At 36.8% G+C, this 20,387-nt stretch overlaps 1 protein-coding gene across 3 annotated transcripts in view; it reads left to right on the top strand.

Moving 5' to 3' along the window:
* Positions 1-20,387, top strand: part of RPS6KA5 (ribosomal protein S6 kinase A5) — a 77,808-nt gene that overhangs the window by 16,559 nt on the left and 40,862 nt on the right. For 2 of the 3 annotated variants that reach the window (XM_035540050.1, XM_050711310.1), the window contains exons 3-5: positions 7,333-7,551; positions 13,604-13,719; positions 14,450-14,557. In XM_035540050.1, the coding sequence (XP_035395943.1) occupies positions 7,333-7,551; positions 13,604-13,719; positions 14,450-14,557 (443 nt within the window). Of the gene's footprint in view, positions 1-7,332; positions 7,552-13,603; positions 13,720-14,449; positions 14,558-20,387 lie in introns of those variants that run through there. The other variant, XM_050711311.1, reaches the window with a different exon arrangement.

The following is a 20,387-nucleotide window of genomic DNA, read 5'->3' as shown; positions in this document are numbered from 1 at the left end:
TGCTAGTTTATTTTTTTGGTACTAAAATAAAGTATTATACATGCTTATGTTCTAACCTGTCTCTCAGAGGAAAATACAAGGAAATCTGAGTTAGTCGCCTTTTAATCAGAGTTGGAGCCCTTTACATTGCATTAAGTAGCTATCATTGCAATAAACTTCCCCGTTGGAGTAATCAGTAACACTTGACATCAACAGAACAAAATCGCTGAAAGTATGCCACTGTTAATAAAATTATTAATAATGTGCTTGTTTGCTCTGGGAGCAAATTATTGTTTACTTGACTTCTCTGCCTTGTCCTTGTTCTATTCAGTGTATGCTTTTTGAAATTCCAGTTTCTTTGTTTTCACTTAAATCCTTTTCTTTTGCAGTTGCTTTATAGCCTTGCTAATGTGGAATTTTCAGACTTCCTGCCAATTGAATTCATGTCCCTAGCTGTTTATCCTATCTAGTTAAAGCTTTTTTTTTTTCCCCCTGTGACTTGGAAAACTTCTATTTTATGGAACTTTACAGCAAAGTAATCTAATTGCTTCCAAAAAAACACGAAGGAGAGAACAGGAAGGTGGCTGTGTTGGCTTATGCACGTCCACTTGGCTTATTTACTTCAGTCTAAACTTTTTCTTCAAAAAGAAAAAGTCATAAGCTTTTCTGGGTCTTACATTTCTCTACACAAAGATTATTCCTGCTTTTTTCTTCTCAACTATTTCTGCTTCTGATTTCAATAAATGCCACTTTAAGCACAGTTGGCAGGCTGAATGAAAAAGAGGCAGTGCATGTGGCTCCTGAGCATGTGCCCCAGTAATCTGGTGTACCACTACAGGCCACTAATAAACACAGAGGAATAACTAGAAACAAGAATATAATAGTCATATAGATTTCTAAAATATTATGCATAAAATATTTTAAGTACTTATATAGAAAATGCTAACATATGAGAATTTAGGCATATTCATTTTATGTGGCTAAAACAGATAAAAATTAATCATTCATACCTATCTTAATCCTAATTTATTTCAAGAACTTAATGGAATTAACTTTACAGCAACATGACTAGTTTATGAAAAATGTGTTGAAAATGCTAAATTTTTTTTTGTTTGTTTTTTTTGTAAGTCACAATTAATAGTATAAAGCTGTTAAAGAAATTAATAAAGAAGTATATACAGAAAATTTCTCCAGGAACAAGCTTAAAAGAGCTAGAATGAGAATTCCATAGGATTGAACAGCTTAAAGACTTACATGTGGGGGATGTTTAGAATCTGATAGATAAATTCAAATGAAGGAAGGAAAATTGGTAGGATGAATGCCAGATTTAGATAATTAGTTCAAAATCTTGTTATATGAGAGAATAATCTTAGTTTCATCTAAAGGTCAGAAAGTATTCTGATAAAGCTGAGATTGTGAAATTTTAGTTAGGTCTTTCAAAGAATAGTGAATAAAATGTGAAATGTTGTTCTCCCAGACTGAGCACATTCCCGTAAGATTGAATGGAGGAGAAAGAAAGAAGTGGGGTTACTGTGCACAGAAGACTGGGGAGTGTCTACAAATGACTCCAAACTCAAATTAATATTTTACTTCAGTTTCTGCAAAGGACACCTATAAGGAATATTAAATGGAAAGTGGGATGTCTGATCGGAGACAGGGTTTGGAAAAAGAAAATTTATTTTTCTGTATTGAAAGAGCAGACTGAAAAGAGGCGACTGTTCAGTTGAAGAACCTGGAACTTGTACAGTTTCATCCCTTTCTTCCCCCCAGAGAATTCTGAAAGAATTGGGACGTGAAATTGGAGGTCAGTAGCAAAGGTTCGTACTGGAACTAATGAGTCAGAGGTGATACAGGAAACTGGAGAGAATAGTAAATGCAATTCTGTATTTAAGAAGGAACAATGAAGATGAACCAGGCAGCTAATGGTTGATCAATTGAGGAGACTTCAGGAGCATGCAGTGCTTGCAAAGAAATTTTGAAGAAGAAAATTTACCTTAATTTTGGTAACAATTAAAAATGAAACACGTGCTTACCCACTGGTAGATTGTCTGACTAATGAGAGCCCTCATTTAACAACTTAGTTCCGTGAAGGGGGAAAAAAAATTAGGCATGGATCTCCTGCCATACTGATTTACTTGAATAGTTCTTATTTTTTAAGAAAGCCAAGGGTTTAAAAAAAAAAAAGTCAAAAAGAAAAACTCAAAACCAACCAAACAGAACACAGCACAAAAGCAAAATGCTGCTAGAAAGTACATTTTAAGATGCAGCTTTCCCTCTCCTGCCTTTCATATTTATAATCTCTTATTTGCCTGTTTAATGGGACAAGCAACTTGTTCTTAGCTAAATAATAACATTGAAAAAAGCCCCCTGTAGATTCTTGCTTGTGTGACATCCAAAGAAATCTGACAGAGAATGCATCATCTTTGGTAATTTAGTGGTGGACAATAAAAAATGAAGATGCTTCTTCAGAATGCTGTTGTTTGATCTTAAAGGGTTTTGTTTGGCTTTTTTTTCCCCCATTTTTACCTGTTAGAGCTGTATGCCTTTCTGACTTTGCCACATTCTGAATTTTAATTTATATGGACAGGTATCTACACAGCGAGAGTTCTGCCTCAGGATTTTTCGGGTAGATTAAATACGGAAATGTTCAGAGGAAATAAGTCATAAGGCATATTATCATACAAGAGCAAAGTGAAACGTATTCAAATCATTATATATCTTGTGCTTCTGAGCCTTTTGCTATTGTCTCATGATTATTCTTACAATGACAGTAAAAAAAAAAAAGCTTAAGAAGTGTACCTTATGTTAGCGCTTAAAAACACTGCTTTAAAATTTTCTGTATATAAGTGTCAAGTTTTGATGGGTTTAAAAGTCCACAGAAACCATTCTGTGTGCTATAAACAATAAGAATTGCTTGTTTTTTTTCTCTGTTAGAGTTGGCTGGCATGATGCAATGGCTTAATGTGTTTTGCATTTACACAGAAAAAAGAAGCGAAGATTACTTTGTTTTTAATTCATTGGCTTTCAATAAGTGTGTACTTTTGGCATATTTGAATGACTTGCTGAATTGTTATGTACAATGGCGTGTATTACTAAATTATTATTCATGAAAAAGGCATTAGTGAAAGGAAAGTCTTAACCCCCAGTTGTATTTTTCTGCTTCACAAATTAAGTGAAAATGTGATATAAATTGCTGGCATGAAATGTCTTGCTCATCTCAAGCCTGATATCCATATCAATCTGTCATTAGTGCGTCCTTTTTTCTTTAACCTTATATGTTTATTTTGTTCCTTGTAGTAGATTGTAAGGATCAATCTTATGTGTTTTATATATGCATACATTATATTTTCTTTTAGTTCTTCCATAATTTAAAACCTATTGCATTTGGGGGCAAATCTTTGGTGGTTGTGCATGTGCATTTCCTCTGTGGGGAATGCACTGCTGACTAAATATTTCTGCCTTGAAAATAGTAGAGATGTGTATCAGTTGTTATGAGAAAGAACACTGAAATGTGGCTCTGAGAAGCATAAAAAGCTTTTCTGAAATAAGATCATCTGGTACGGGTATTCTTGCAATAAAGTTGTGTGCCTTTTCCTTGCTGTCACTTGAATGACTTGCTGTTGCAGTATTGTCTTTTAAGTAGATTTCTCGTGGTAATATCGGAGAATCTGCTGTTGAACATGTCATGAGTCATTTGATTAAAATAGTGCTACTTAAGATTTATTCGCATCAAAACCGCTGAGAGTCCTCATCATGCTGTCAGTCCTTTTCAGATTGCTGCGGAAACAATTTGTACCGTGGTAAAGCTCCATATTGCAAATTGTTCTAAGGTAACATTAGTATAGTTTCTAGAGACTTCCATATAGCTCACACATTTACCAGGTAATTTTCTCATACACAGTATTTAAAACCATAGTAGATACTCTTAATATTCTGCTAGCATGCTGCTGCTTGAGGTGCGTTACTGTATGCTTTTTTTTTATAAAGTATAATCAAAGATGCAAATAGCCAAGTGTTAAAATCCAGAGGGCTTTGTTAATTTTAGTTTGGTGTAGCCTAATGTTCTCCAATGTTTTTGATAAAACTGCTGTGTCCTGGGAACCTAAGGAAGCTTCTGTGTAATGCCCTATTCTGGATGTTTTAGAGAGGCACAAGAAAGTTAAATACCAAGCTCCAGCTGAAAATTGGTGAAAACTGGGACCATTCCCTTATGCAGTTGAGAAATGCAAGCTCAGGCCATTCTCCACAGTGGTTTCTGTTGTGTGTTACTGGATTGCAAAAGCATCTACATTTCTTGAGTAGTAACTCCTTAAAAAGATGGAAGTACTGCTTTTGGAAGCTCTGTTGTGGTGTGCTTTTTTTTTCTGTTTGTTTGTTTGTTTTAAACCAGCGCTTTCAATAGTAGGGTCTGTTTTTCAGATGCTAAAATAATTTAAGTCAGTACTGGAAAACAATTGAATAACATGAAAATTGTACACAAGCATAATGGTGTCATTGAGGTCACAATATTATGGCCTGTACAACCTTGATTAAGTTCATTTGTGCCTATACATCGTGACAGGATTTATGGCCCATGCCTGTTTTACTATGATAATATTTTACACCTGTGGTTATCCAATTCTTGATGACCAGCTTGAGACTACTCAGAGCAGTTTACATTGATACACTTGAGATCTCATGGCTGCAACTGATGTTGGGGAGTGCTATATAATACTGAGCATTGTGGAGGGGCAAGAAATGTCCTGGTATCTCCCATTTGTCACTTAAAATAGATAGAGGTTTAACCTATTCTGGCTCTTTTTGCCTTTCTTGACAGGTATATTGTGGAAACTTGTTTTATATCTGTGAAAGCCCATATTGGGAATAGTAGGCACTGTGAAGAATGCAAGCATGACCCTGTAGAGTAGAAGTCAGCTAAAAAACAAACTTCTTGAAAAAATTACTTTTGAAAGAATTAGTAATATCACTTCTGTATACGGAATGGAGCAGAACTTAGCTATAGAAAAAAATAATGCATCATTGGATAACTCAAAACTCTCTATTCCCTGTCAGGGATGGGGAACGATGGGAAAAAGCTGGAGCTGCACGTAGTTGCTTACTGGGAGTAACACTGTAGTGTGCTTGAAGATGAGCATAATTAATTTGAGTGTCTCCCATCAGGACAGCATACTCTGTTTAGTGCATTTACAGTTTTGAGATACTTGAGTGTTCCTTTTGGGAATGCTATGTGAAGATAATGGCCATGTAGGGGTTAAACAAAACACGCAGCTGGTTCACTTCTCTGTCTCTGAGACCTGTAAAGAGACCCTACAAGAACACGAAGATGCATAGGATGATGGTTTGCTTAATGCACTTGTAGCAGTCTGTGGTTTGGGGTCTACCTGAGCCAGAGGTTCTGTGTTTAGCAATGGTTTCTATACATTCTTCTCCATCAAGGATTTATACCATCTTTTTGAACTCACCTACATTTTTGACATCTAAAGTGTAATGTAGCAGTAGTTCCATAGCTTAATTGAATATTCGTGTGTTCATAGTTTTGATACCTGATCATTTTATTTCTTATCTTATTTTTCATTATCTTATTTTTATCTTATTTTTAGAAATAATGGAAAATTGTTCTTTATTTACCTTTGTATAGATCTTTGATTTTAATTCTCTGGCATCTTTTTCAGTACTCTACTTTTGTCAGGCTGAATAAAAAGCTTATGCATTCCCTTCCCTTCGTAATCAGAACAATCCTTGTTATTCTTTTCTGGATCTTTTACAGTTCTCCAGCACTTTTTTAAAATTTTTTTTCCTGATAGGGGAGCTGGGGACAGAAGAGAGGAGCACTGAAATGGCATGCATTACTCGAGATAGGAGCACACAAAGCTTTCATACCACAGCATAAGGGATTTTTGGTTTTGTGCTGAAGGTCTGAGGGACTGAGCGTGTCGTATTTCCACTTTAATACTTTCCTTAAGTTCTCACTTTCTATTTGCTTTTTGGATTACCTCTAGCCACTGGGGCTGTTTTCTTATAGAACTGTCTATAGTAATGCCAGATATTTTTGTTTCTCAGTTATAACAGTATAAAAATTAATGATTATCTTACCTCATATGGCTTACTCATTTATTACTTGGAATTTTATCTGTCATATTATTATTCAGCTACTTAATATTTTGATATGGTTTTGCAGTTTTCAGCAGTCAGCTTTGATTTCTGTTGTAGTAGATAACTTACTAACTTCCGCACTGTAGTTCATATATGACTGAATCATGCAGGACAAACTCTTGTGGTGTCCTCCTTTCATCTTAAAAGCTGAATGTTTATTTTTAACCTTTGATTTTTGTCTGCTAATCTATTCTTTGAACCAATGATTTTTTTTTTTAGTATTTTCAAGACCCTTTTGTAGGGGAACTTATGTACTTTGGAAATCTAGATAAGTAAAGCATATCATTGTTCCTTCCTCACGATTCCTGTAAGCAGTTATTAATAGAAGTAATTATAACCATCTACAAAAGTAGCACTGAGACTTTCTCATGTAACCTTGTTCACATATGTGCTAAATCTAATTGTTACTCTTCCAACAGCTTTGTGTAGTAGAGATGTCATTTATTGGCCTATAGGAGCCTTTTTATTAAAAAAAAAAAGTCCATATGTCTTATTATTCTACTGGGGAGCATATTTTTAACAAAATACGTAAATAGAACACTTAGATTCATTACTTAAAAAGTTTGGAATGCCTACCTTTTGGTCCTGGTGACTTTTTTTCCTGTTTGTGTTTAGAAAACTTCTTTTTTGGAGAGTTTCTTTTAGCTTATTCTCTTTAAGCCCAGTATGGGAGCATCGGAAAGCCCCTGTGTTCTAAATACTGGTGGGAAGAATTCATTGGATTTTCAATGAGTTTTTGGAACTGCTGTAAAGCCATTAATCAAAGCTTCTAATTTGTGCAAAAGTGGGCATAGTTTGAGGGGGACAAAAATAGCATTGCCCTTACCCCTGTACTCTTGCCAAATTCTACGTATGAGATTTTTAGGTTATTGCAAAGGAAGAAGTCATTTTAACATTTAATTTCTTTTAATTATCTTTTTAATCTTTATGTTAAATACTGAAGTTCTGTTTTTCGTACTCTTCCTGCATTCACTTGCTGAGCTGGTTTGGTTGAAATTTATTTTGAAAAGGTCAGTCCGAAATAAAATCCTGAAAGATTTTAATCTGAATAATTACTATTTGGCATAACAAAGAATAATTGAGTATAAGGGCCAAATGAGAATTTGTGTAATGTTAATAATCAGCAGTAGTATCGTGGTGTCAGCCAGACCTGTAGTATGAGTAAATAACTGTTTTTCTCCCCACTCTTTCTTTTTTAAGCCTATGGAAAAGTGTTCCTAGTAAGGAAAGTAAGTGGCCACGATGCTGGAAAACTGTATGCCATGAAAGTACTGAAGAAAGCAACAATAGTTCAAAAAGCCAAAACAACTGAGCACACAAGGACAGAACGACAAGTATTGGAGCACATTAGGCAATCACCATTTTTGGTCACGTTACATTATGCCTTCCAAACAGATACAAAGCTTCATCTCATTTTAGGTGAGTAGTCTTCTGGCTTCAACTCTTACATTAATGCAAAATAAAATCTAAAAATTAAATATATAATCCATCCTTTTATCTCCTTCATGTTTTCTAGTTTTTTTTTCATGTGGTCTTAAGTACTGTGTGTTTGGAGGTTGTATGGGAGAATATAGGAAGTAAAATACAGTTCATCTTTAACAGTGCCTTTGTGGTTTTCCTGTTTGAACCTCAGTGTGCTACTCTTGACTTGGGGAAAAAATATTATACTTTTTTTTTGCATGCAAGTCACTGATATGGTCATAACTGCCTAAAGCAGAGGTGGAAAATTACTAAAAATAAATTTTCTTGAACTTACCTAGAAGATGAAATCTTCATTTGCAGCTTTCTTTAACAGTTGTTATACACTGCATTAGCTTTCTGCAGAATTTGACTAATTGCTATTATAATTGAAACAATTTTCATAGGCATTAAAATGATTCCCTTACTTTCTCTGTATGCTGTCTTTGCTTGTGTGGCACAAAGGTTGTTGGTAAGGTGGGGTGACCAAAAGTAATTTTATTTCTGGGATCAGCTGGCAGAAAAGAAGAAGAAAACACACTGTCAGGCGCATAGCTTAATTTTTTGGGTGATCCTGCTTGGAGCCAGTTTTACTTGATGGTCCTTGTGGATCCCTTCCAACTTGGGATATTCTATGACAGTGAAGAAATAACTGAACAGACATTTAGCACATTTCACTCTGAAGATGACTTATACCAGTCACATTAAAAATAAAATGTATTTTGAAGTGTTGCCATCTGTTTTGAGAGGACAGGGCTGCCTGCCACTACGCTGACCAGTTGGTAGGTTCTAGTAGTACTGAACTGCTGCAAACTGAAAGATTCTCTCAGTCAGGCCTTTGTCTGAACAGATGCCCTCATAGAAGGGTGGACAAGGCCTGTTAAAGGTGATTGTGCTTTCATTTTTATGTCTCGGCAAATTCCTTACAACACTGGAACGTGCAGGTTGTTGGTCGGATTTCCTGCTCTAAAATGCTGGTGAAAGTACATATATTGTGGTGTCTTTGTTAATAAGTTCTTACTGTTCTTCAGCTATAACCTGTTACTTGCTTTTGTGCATTAACTTATTTTTGTAAATTCTTCTTGTAATTCTTCTTGTAACATTCATAAATATCCATTTACACAAGATGCCTGATAATGAACTATTGTATAGCAAGGCCTATTAGAACTTTCTTCATTCTACTTCTGTCCTTGCCATTTTGCTTTCCATACTTATGTGAAAAAACAGATCTATTTCTACAGCATTTGCAAGCTTGGCATGAGACTGATAAGGAACTTTCTCTGAGTTTTCAACTAAGAGAGAACACCTTCCACCCATTGCACCCCCTTTCAAGCCAGCACTGTTTTTGGGAAAGAGGCTGACATGAAGAAGTTACATTTCTTCTTCTGTTTTATTCCCCAGTTTTCACTGCCTTTTAGAGGCCTGGCTTTCTTGGGAGGGTAAAGGATTTTTCCTCATAATGAGGAGTATGTACTTAAAGAGCTGGAAAAGAGTAATAAATGCAGCTTTAAGCCTCACTGCTTCAGGAAGCTTTTGCTGCTAAAACTTTGTTAAACCATTTCTCTCTTGAGTATTGAGACTCAAGAGAGAGTATTGAGACTTCCATGTTTCAATTTTTTTAAGGCTTATTTGGAGAAGTAAATGGTCCTTTAATTTTCTGATTACTGTTAACTCATAACTTCCACTTGTTGAACCTTAATTAATAGGCTGATTTAAACTTAGAATTAATGATTTTTATTAATGTTATATGAATCCTACCCCGCTGGCTGTCAATTCTTAGGAAGGTGTTCTACATATGTGCTTTAGTTTCATATATTACCATGGGATAAAACAGGTGCCTGAGAAGCTCAAGGTTAAATGAAGTATTCACTAGATTCCTTTTGAAAATGTGACTTTAAAAGTGTAAGGGTTTTCACAAATTCATTTAAAAAGGATACTAAAGAATATATAAAATGCCATCAAAGACTGGAAGATGCTGAAGAGGTGAAGTAGAAATTAGAAATACATTTATAGCCTTGTGATTCCTTGACGTTAACCTTTTAATAATGAGGGTTTCATCTTTGATCGTTGTGGTATTTAATTTATAGATGAATAATTTTGAAAAAAAAAATAGATGAAGTATGAGACAAATGAGAATGTATTGTAAACATCATAGTACTAATCCAGAAGTTTTTGGTTAGAATGCAGTTTAGATCATAGAATCACAGAAAGGTTTGGGTTGGAAGGGGCCTTAAAGTCTGTCTAATTCCAACCCCCCTGCCATGGGCAGGGACACCTCCCACCAGACCAGGTTGCCCAAAGCCCCATCCAGCCTGGCCTTGAACACTTGCAGGGATGGGGCATCCACAGCTTCTCTGGGAAACCTGTGCCAGTGCCTCACCGCCCTCTGAGTAAAGAATTTCTTCCTTATTACTATTCTGAATCTAACCTTTTTTAGTTTAAAGTCATTACCCCTTGTCCTGTCACTATACTTCCTGACAGAGTCCCTCCCCAGCTTTCCCGTAGCCTCCTTTAGGTACTGTAAAGCTGCTGTAAGGTCTCGTCTGAGCCTTCTGTTCTCCAGGCTGAACAACCCTGTGGTGGGTTTACATGGCAAGGTTTTGGTAGCAGGGGGCCATAGGGGTGACTTCTGTGAGAAGGATCTAGAAGCTGCCCCATGTTTGGTAAGGGTCCCACTGCTGACCAGAGCTGAGCCAATAACTGATGTTGTTTTGCGCCTCTGTGAGAGCATATTTAAGATGGGGAAAAAAACGCTGCGCCACACAGCAGCTGGGAGAGTGAGAGGAGTGAGGAACAGCCCTGCAGGCGCCAAGGTCAGTGAAGAAGGAGGGGGAGAGGTGCTCCAGGTGCTGGAGCAGAAGTCCCCTGCGGCCTGTGGTGTGGACCATGGTGAAGCAGGCTGTCCCCCTGCAGCCCATGGAGTACCACGGTGGAGCAGGGTTCCACGCTGCAGCCCATGGAGGAGACCACGGTGGAGCAGGTGGACCTGCACCGATAGAGGCTGTGGCCTGTGGAAGACCCCTGCCGGAGCAGATTCCGGGCCGGACCTGCAGCCCGTGGAGAGGAGACCACGCAGGAGCAGGTGACCTGGCAGGAGCTGCTGCCCGTGGGGGATCCAGGCTGGAGCAGTTTGTTCCTGAGGTGAGGGATGGACCCCGTGGTATGGACCCATATCTGGAGCAGTTCTTGAAGAGCTGCTGCCTGTGGGCAGCACATGCCAGATTGATCAGTTCAGCAAGGACTGCATCCCGTGGGAGGGACCCCACAGCACAGGGGACGAGAGTGACCGAGAAGGAGCGGCAGAGAAGAAGCACTATAGACTGACCATAACCCCCATTCCCTCGTTCCCCTGCGCTGCTCAGGGGGAGGAGGTGGAAGAGGGTGGATGTGGGGGAAGGTGCTTTTGGTTTCTTCCCTTTGTTTCTCACTTCTCTAGCTTGTTAGTAATAGGTAATAAATCTTACTATCTCCCTACGCTGAGTCTGTTTTGCCCGTCACGATAATTACTGTGCGATCTCCTCGTCCTTATCTCAACCCTTGAGCCCTTTTCATCGTATTTTCTCCCCGTTCCTCTTTGAGGAGGGGGAGTGAGAGAGCGGTTGTGGTGGAGCTCGGCTGCCCACCCAAGTAAAACCATCACAAACCCCAACTCCCTCAGCCTGTATTCATAGGAGAGGTGCTCCAGCCCTGCAGTCATCCTCACATCCCTTCTCTGGACTTGCTCCAACAGGTCCATGTCCTTCTTGTGCTGGGGGCCCCAGAGCTGAATGCAGGGCTCCAGGTGGGGTCTCACAAGAGCAGAGCGAGCAGAGGGGGAGAATCACCTCCCTCACCCTGCTGGCTATACTTCTTTTGATGCAGCCCAGGATATGGCTGGCTTTCTGGGCTGCGAGCACACATTGCTGGCTCACACCGAGATTCTCATCCATCAACATCCCCAGGTCTTTCTCCTTACAGCTGCTCTCAATCCAATCTCAATCATTCAGATTCCATTAGAAAAATTATATATGTATTTCATATACAATATGAGTATGTATGTATTACATATGTATTTCACACACACACACATATATATATATATGTATGTGAAATTGATAAATTTCTTTGTGTATTCATTTTTAGATAACTGTAGGTGACAAGAATAATTACAAGACCAGAAGAACCTTTTTTATGAAGGGAAAATTAAAAGGTTGAGATTATATTTTCATTAGAGTCAAATAGGAGGGAGCCCAGTAGTTGTGAAGAACGTTGCATAATAGATAGTACAGACTGGGCATTTACTTCCCACGTTAATACAACATCAAGGTGAAGTTTAAAGTGAAAAAAATTCAAAGCTGATGTATAACTAAGATTTTTTGTTCTTTGTGTTTGCTTTTCCACAAAAGTTTACATGAACCCATTCTCAGAGTAACAATTGTTCCAGAAATGTCCTTTTCTTTCCTTTTTTAGCAGAAAATGGGAACAGAGTTGTGTAGTGCGTAGTTTTATCTGCTCTTTTTAATCACTCTTTTCAAGAGAGAAACAAAAAACAACTGTCATGGCCTAAGGCTACTTTATAATTCATTTAAGCTTTGTGCCCTCCCTGACAAACAGCAACAACAACAAAAAGGTTTGCTGCATGTTTTTTTGTCTGAGTATGTAAATCCTTGAAAATCACTTCTTTGCTTCTTTGATGTAGTGTTGGAATTCTGTGTTTCAGAATTGCTTCTGAATTTTCAGGGAAACCAGCATCTGCCTCTATTCTACCCAGCTGAGCTTGGTGAATGAGCAATGTGTCATTTCAGGTTCAAGAGGTTTTAGAGTTGGAGCTTTGGTGCAATACTTAATACAAGTCCTTGTGCTGCCAGAGTACATAGCAGCAGTAATTTAATCCAAATCAAGTGCAGACATGCACTTGCATTTCTGTTTTCCAGAATACAGAATTTGGAGCCAATTCTAGTTTTTAGATCGACTTTAAGCTAGGTTTGAAAGAATGAGGTGTTCTATTCATCCGAATACCAGTTCTAAACAGAACTTATCGCATGGGGTTAAGTTATTACTGCTTTTATTGTAAAATGTGGGTTATTTATACTTTAGGATCAATGTTTTCATTTACTTACTGACCTAGATGAATCTTCTTCCTCACTTTCTTGTTTGATTCCACTATTACTCCTTTCTGAATGGAGAACTGTGAAAAGAGTAGAGAGATAAGAACATGTGTAACTTGTATATATGCTTTCTGCTTCAAAGAATTTTTGGTATAATACCTGAATCTATAGAAACTGTATTCAAGAAAATGTTGAATAAGAGGTTGTGGAGTATGTTCCCTGCTCTGTGTATGTAAACCTCAAATACAAATGAACTACTTTACTGTATGTTGCCAGTGTAAGCAATTCTGTATCTAAAATGTTTGTGTTGCAGTGGAACTCTGGTATTAACTAGTTTTTTCCCCCTTCCTGACTGGGAAAACCACCCTGTTGTGTCCTGCAAAGAATCAAAGTGTGGTTTTCATGTGGGAATGTGTGTGGAAATAACCTTGTTCAGGAAGTTTTGCCATACAAGTTCCATTTGCAAGGGGTAAAACTTGTAATTGCCCAAAGGTGATTATTTCACTTAGTATCTGTTTTTTGAATCGTTTTTTTTTTTTTTTTAATGTCAGTCTGGCTTGTTGCTCTTAATTATTTCACAAGGGTGTACAAATACTTGCTTCATAGATACCATTTGTGTGCTGTTCTTTTTCTGATTGACTAAAAGACCAATTTTGCAAAAAATATTCATCTTCCATAATTTATGGGTATTTGAGGCTCAGTTTATGGTTTTGCTGTTTATTTAAGTTGGTAATGCTCTTCCATCACTACACTAATAAAGAAACAGTATTGTACAATGGGATGAAATATTACAGAGTTGCAATAAAGTAAAAGCATCTGATCCCAGAACATCTTATTTAATAACTTACTGCAATATTATAGTGACTTTGTAAGAAAATTAAGTTGTCAGAAAGTGAAATTACAAGGTTCTTTTTTGTACTTTTTAGACTATATAAATGGAGGAGAACTGTTTACTCACCTTTCACAAAGAGAGAGATTCTCAGAAAATGAAGTGCAAATTTATATTGGGGAAATTGTTTTGGCACTTGAACATCTACACAAGGTAAAGTAATTTTATCCTTTCAGTGGATGCTACAAGCTGATTTTGTGGAACTACAACTGTATTCTTTTCACATTGTATAAATATAGTAATATTTTTAGGTAGTCTTAAATTCAAAGTAACTTTACCTACTAGTGGGACATATTAGTTGTATAATTAGAAATACTTTCCAATGAAATGTCTATTTATGTGTACCAAAATAAGGCTACGTGTTTTTTTCTGCAGTGCGAAAAGTATCATTGACAAGTGATGGTTATTTTTTGGTAATTTCTATCAAAGAGTTGAGTATGACAGTAAACCTAATTTGTAGTCAACATGAAGAATGTTTGGGTTGCAATGTTGTTCAGTTCTCCTTGTTTTGTTATAATGAAACAGCAGAGTTTTGAAATTTTGGCACAACTGTAGGCAAGCAAATTGCTTTCAGAGGCAAATTCAGTTTTCAAGCACATTCAAATTTCAGTTAGTTTTAGATGCAAACGATATATTATGTCCTTCAAACTTTATGACATTACCTGGTGTATTAATTTCTGAGAATTCACAAGCCTCTCAAAGGTATTTCTTCGGACACTTTAAAACCCTCGTTTTTGAGGGCAGTCTCCGAGGTATCAGTGATTGCTATGGTATGCTAAAATAAAATAATGGGAATTTTGTTAGCTTCACATTTAAATGCATTCAGTGTCTCCTTGATATGGTACAGTGATTTGGCAATGCTTTTCTTATATTCTGTCTGCAGTTGGGGATTATATATCGGGATATAAAACTTGAGAATATTCTCCTCGATTCTGATGGCCATGTGGTGCTGACGGACTTCGGTCTGAGTAAGGAGTTTCTTACTGATGAGGTGAGTATTTGAATCTCCACTAATTGTGGACAGAATCCAGCAAGACCAAAAAATCAGATTCTGTCTCACTGAAATACAAAAGCATTTGAGAGAGCAGAAAAAATGCCTTCTTGACTTTTGCTTTATGGAACAAAATCTAGTACTCTCTGTTTACAGGGTTTTGAGTTCTCAGTTCATTGGTCTTTGGCCTGCCAGTGTTGCTAGACATTTTTGTCTGTTCTAGTTTTCCCTGAAATGCCTTCACACTCCCTTGTGCTGCCCTTTATGTGCAAAAGAGGAGATACACAGAAGTCAGAAAAGCCACTTAAATTATCATTTTCAGATGCCTTTTTAAAACTCTCTGCTAATACTTTGCAGTGACTAGGCAAATGTTATGCTATGACTCTTATTTATGCTAATAACAATTTTTGTATTATTATCTTGTCTTTTTCTCATGTATTTGTGTCACTTCTGATAAGCTTAATTGCAAGCTTTTAGGATAAAAGTTTCTCTCATTAAATACGTGAATAGTACCTAACATAGCAATCACTGACTGTTAACGTTAGTTGTCAGTTATTTCTAAGCTAAGGTTTTATCTCCAGATATGCTTTTAGATTTCAGAGAGTCAAAGAAAGTTGTAGAGGATTTCGGTTTTGGAAAATTTAAAAAGTAGGTATTTTTTTTTGCTTTCACTTTAGGTATCAGAGGTATTTGAAATATGGGACTGCAGGTTTGAGTCTGTCAGAAGCAACAGAGGTTTTCTAAAAATAGGTAACTGGTAGTTTCCTCTGGAATATTTGCATTTCAAATGGAACCTGGTAGAATTCGGGGGGTTCTTCACCATTTTAGCAAACTTGAAATGTTACTTTTTTTTATTGTGTAGATAGTTAAAATATATACATAGTGTCAATATATTCGTCTTGAACTATAGAGTAAAAGAAAGTGGGAAATCAAGTAGCGTGCCAAAGGATTTGCTACAGTATGTCAGACCAGTGCACTTCCAACAAGGAAATACGAAGAGATGTGGTTTTCAGCAGAAAAGGAGGACAATAAAAGGTGTGGCTAGGGAGAGAAGAGTAGGGCCTGCTCAGAGTTGTGAGAAAAGCTATAGAAGACATAGGAGAAAAAATACACTGGGTTGTATTACTGTACCTGTGGGAGGAAATAGGAGCTGTCCTCCAGGCCTTGAGCAAAAGTTAAATGAGGTAGAAATCTTCCCTAGGATAATAGTGTCATAATAAATCAGGACCTTCTTTAAGTCTCAAAACAAATGGCTTTAGGAAATATGCTTGTTTCTCATCTGTGCTCATCTTCAGGATGTTCTTTATAAGCAGGGCAAGAAAAATCAAGGACTTGGATAAGCATCAGAGATACCTATCTGCTTTTCCTCACACTTAGAATCTGATTCCTCTTTCTCCAGTCATTTTTAAAATAATGCAGTCTTGCTGCTTGGTCATCTAATGTTGCTTCCTCTGACATATACCACAAAATTTGTTCATTTACCCATGTTTTTTTTTCCTCATTCACCTTAACATTTTATTTTCATCTTCCCTGTCAAAAAAGCTAAACATTTCTTGTCTCTTTTAAGGAGAAACTTACCTGCAATTTCATTGTTTTCTTTCAAAAACCTAAGAAATTGTCTGCACTTGACTAGTTTTCACATTACCATTTTAAGTTAGATACTGAACTTGAACATGATTAGACTGTCCTATTTACACATAGAAATTGATATTTCATGTTGTACTCTGTATACAATGCAGCTGCTACTAGAACACTTAAAATTCACATTACAAAAGGTACCTGTTAATTTACACTTCTGAACTGATGTGCTTACAAGCGGTAATTTTTGCCTACATAATTGCATGGCTTTATATCTGTTTTCATGCTATTTGGGTAGTGCTTTTAAATAAAATTAAACAACTATACAAGTTGGATAAGAAAAGAGTATGTTCTTGCAACTGTGTTGCACATACTAGTGTGCTTTACTTTCTCCCCTTCTTCATGCTTCCCCAATGCACCCTGCTTCTTGGAAGTTCTCTACCATTAAATAGGTGTGCTTATGTAAGTGTTTTCAAGAGCTCTAAAACATGTATGTTCTTAAACTTTGCTTATGCATTTGGCAGTTTTTCTTAAAAAAAATAAAAAAAATTTCTTATACAAGGTTAATAGCAGTCTGTTTTTTGCCTTTGCTTTATTTTTAAGAAAGTCCATACACTTTTATCTGTGTACAAGAGGAAGAAATAACCTGACCTGAATAAAGTAGTTGAATAAAAATGAATTTTCACATAGGATAACTCAGTATCAGAGGGTATTTAGGTATGAAATGTTTTCTGATACTCAAACTGTTCTTAATATTTCACGAAGACCAACAATTTGACTAGCCTAACCACAAAATGGGATTAGGTAAGGGCTCGAGAAATTGAAATGAGTAGTCCCTTTTAAGTATGAAGTAGCATTTGCACTCTTAGCCTCACGATGAATTAAGGTTGATTTTTAACTCTCACCTGAATTTCAGTGAAAACTGGAGAAAAGAGACTCTTTAGCCTTACGCTTTCATGCATCTCAGTTGAGTCCATGTCTAATTGGGATGTAGAATTTATTTGCAGATGGTGTTAGAATAAATAATTTATCTTGAGGAAAAAAATTGATAGGACTAACAGATTTTGTATTGAAACTTCTGCAATACTTTTTCATTGCACAGGTGTGATCATGTTGGTGTTCCTATTTTTTTGGAACCATTAAAAAAGCTTTTTAAAAAAACACCAAGATTTCTATTTTTTGCCATCTTATTTCTTGTTTAATATCTTTACCTTCTGCATTTGTGGCTTAGTCTTCTTTGTTTTTAATCTCATAGTTCTGCTTGTATGCTGGTATTATTTTTGATTTGGTTAATACCAGTATAGCCTAGTCATCAGGTTTGGTTTTCATTTTAGTATTTATTGATGAAGTGCTAATTCATTTTCTAATAGTTTTTTTCTGACAGCTTTAGTTCTGTAACTATACGAAATACAACAGTTTAGAATGGTATATATGGAGATCTTTGTCTTAGAAAAAATAATCTGAATACTTTCATTGAATTATTTTAGTAACCATCTTTTGGATTATGCATAACAACTAGCATTTTTCTTGTTAAATCCCTTAAGTACAATTTCTCCTGGAATAAGCGGAATGCTCAAATCTGCTGTCTTGGTACACATCTGCTTTAGTTTAGGCTTGTTTTGAAAATTTTACGTTTGCTTAAAACAGATAATAAGTTGTGTAGCAAATACAAATGTTGTCGGACTTTGAATGATATTTCTGAGTGGACACAGAACACAAATGCCTCCGTAATAACTGATGAAAGAGTAGATATTCTATATAAGGGATGATTGAATTCTCTGGCTTTTGCAATTCCATGTCAGCTGGGTATCTGTGCACTTCTTTTTATGATATGTACTGTGAGTAGTTCAGATACATTATTGCTTTTGCATCTGAAAATCTCCTGATCACAGCTGCAAATTTAGTTGCAACTGTTAAATGCTTTTCACAGTTGAATTGCTGTTGTAGTTTATTAGCTGGTTGAGTGGGCACTTTGTTCTGGAAGGAAAATTAGTATGTAAACCTACAAGATTTCATTAAAGGAAAACTGATGAAAGGTTGTTAACTCACTATGGATTTTGGTCAATGAAGTGGGAAGGTTTATATACAGAGCACTACAGAGGTGGTCAGAGCAGAGGAAAATGGAACAGTGAGGAAACTGACAAGGGTTTGATTTATTGCTGTATGAACTGTCATCTCACTTGAGTGATTGAGTGACCTACTAGGTTATCTGTGCATTTAATTATAAAAGTCTTGATAATTGTCCAATTAAAGCGAAGATGTCTGATAATTGAAATTTGATAGTGTGTGCTCTGAATGCTGAGCATTCTCTTTTGAAGATGCGTCAGAATAATCTGTACTGCTGGTGACTTCCTATATTTGTGTTTTGGTTAAAGAGTTGGTCACCAATGTAAATGTAGCACTGCTTTAAACTGTAGATTACACTTCTGGAAAGAGGAAAAAGTAAGCTGAACAGTGAAGTTAATCCACAGTAGTTAATATACATTATAGATCCTATCTGGGCAATTACTGATTATTACCCTTGTTTTAGAAAAAGATATGAAACAATGTTAGGACAATTTTTTGGCTTTAATGGGTGTACTTCTGTTGGTGTTTCAAGTATCCTGAAACTGAATATTAAGAATCATAAAATCACCAAACATTCTGAAATCACATAACTGCAGGGCAGGTCTCATTTCATTGCAGAATGAAGTCATCAATGATCAGGTGACAGTTCGTGCCTTAGCCCAAGCTGTATTCCTTTTACAACACTTATAATTGTGGTCTTCCAGCATGGAACAGTAAAGCAGAAGACTGGACCATAGAACATATTCTGCTCAGACTTTGGTGCCAAGATCTCAGTGCCATTAAGAGTTTTCATAAAACAGATCGTGATTTCTTAAAATTACTACTCTAATATGCCATTTTGTTATTGTAATATGCCACTCAGAAACAATGTTTTGGGGAGAAATACTGACCTGTGTGTGTTGTGGTTTAGCCCAGCTGGCAGCCAAACACCACACAGCTGTTCGCTCACCCTCCCCCCTCCCTCTCCGGGATGGGGGAGAGAAATGGGAAAGTGAAGTCTGTGAGTTGAGGTAAAGACAGTTTATTAAGACAGGAAAAATAATAACAATAATAATAATAATAGTATTAATAGTAATAATGTGTACGAAATAAGTGATGCACAATGCAATTGCTCACCACCCGCTGACCGATGCCCAGCCTATCCCCGAGCAGCCGGCCCCCCCACCCCGGCTAGCCACCCCTATATATTGTTCAGCATGACGTCAGATGGTATGGAATACCCCTTTGGCCAGTTTGGGTCAGCTGTCCTGGCTCTGTCCCCTCCCAGCTCCTGCTGCATCCCTAGCCTGCTCGCTAGCAGGACAGAGCGAGAAGCTGAAAAGTCCTTGGCTTGGTGTAAGCACTGCTCTACAACAATTAAAACATCAGCATGTTATCAGCGCTCTTCTCATCCTAATCCAAAACATAGCACCCTGCCAGCTACTAGGAGGAAAATTAACTCTGTCCTAACTGAAACCAGGACAGTGTGTTAAAATAGTCTGGCATTTTCTATCAGATCCTAGAATAATGTGTTTGTAGTCAACTTTGGACAAAAACGTTTCTCTTTTCCAGGACAAAAAATTTGCATTTGGAATGCAAAACCCACCAACCTCACTGACTTTTTTTTTTCCCTCATAAATTTTTAATCTCTTGAATGATTGCAAACACTTAACCTTGATGAAACTTGGGCAACCATGTGTGATAAACTTGTATGATCAGAGTTTCATGGCTATGTGAAAATGATTTTAGAGCCAGGTGTACTGCATTTGAGCAAGATTGTCTGTTCCTCGTTTTACATTTGATGCTCTCTGATTTCATAAGTATGTATTGGGCATTTTCTATGCGTTTTTTTTGTTCTCTTTTTTTTTAATATATTTTTTGAAGGCTTTACAGTGGTAGCTAGAAGAATTCCTTGCAGAATGAATACTCTTTCATACCTTTTAATTTTGCCTCTACTTGAAGCAAGAGGGTGTTTTTTTTTTTTTCAGGTTTTGCTTTTTGTTCTGTTCTTCTCTCTTTTGGTACTCTTACTCTCTCTTCTCAAAAGATGATGTTTTAGAAAACAAGTCTTCCAAAAACTGGAATTTTGAGAACACAATACAAAATGTCCATGAGGGATGGAAGTGGTGTATGTACTTGCATTCCTCCGACGCAATATTATACTGTTTCTGAACTACTTTTGCTTAACAAGAGAGATTCTTGTTTT

The sequence above is a fragment of the Cygnus atratus genome, chromosome 5 (genome assembly GCF_013377495.2).
Source record: "Cygnus atratus isolate AKBS03 ecotype Queensland, Australia chromosome 5, CAtr_DNAZoo_HiC_assembly, whole genome shotgun sequence".
Lineage (NCBI taxonomy): Eukaryota > Metazoa > Chordata > Aves > Anseriformes > Anatidae > Cygnus > Cygnus atratus.
The sequence above is the reverse complement of the archived record's forward strand: the minus strand, read 5'-3'. Positions and strand labels throughout refer to the sequence as shown.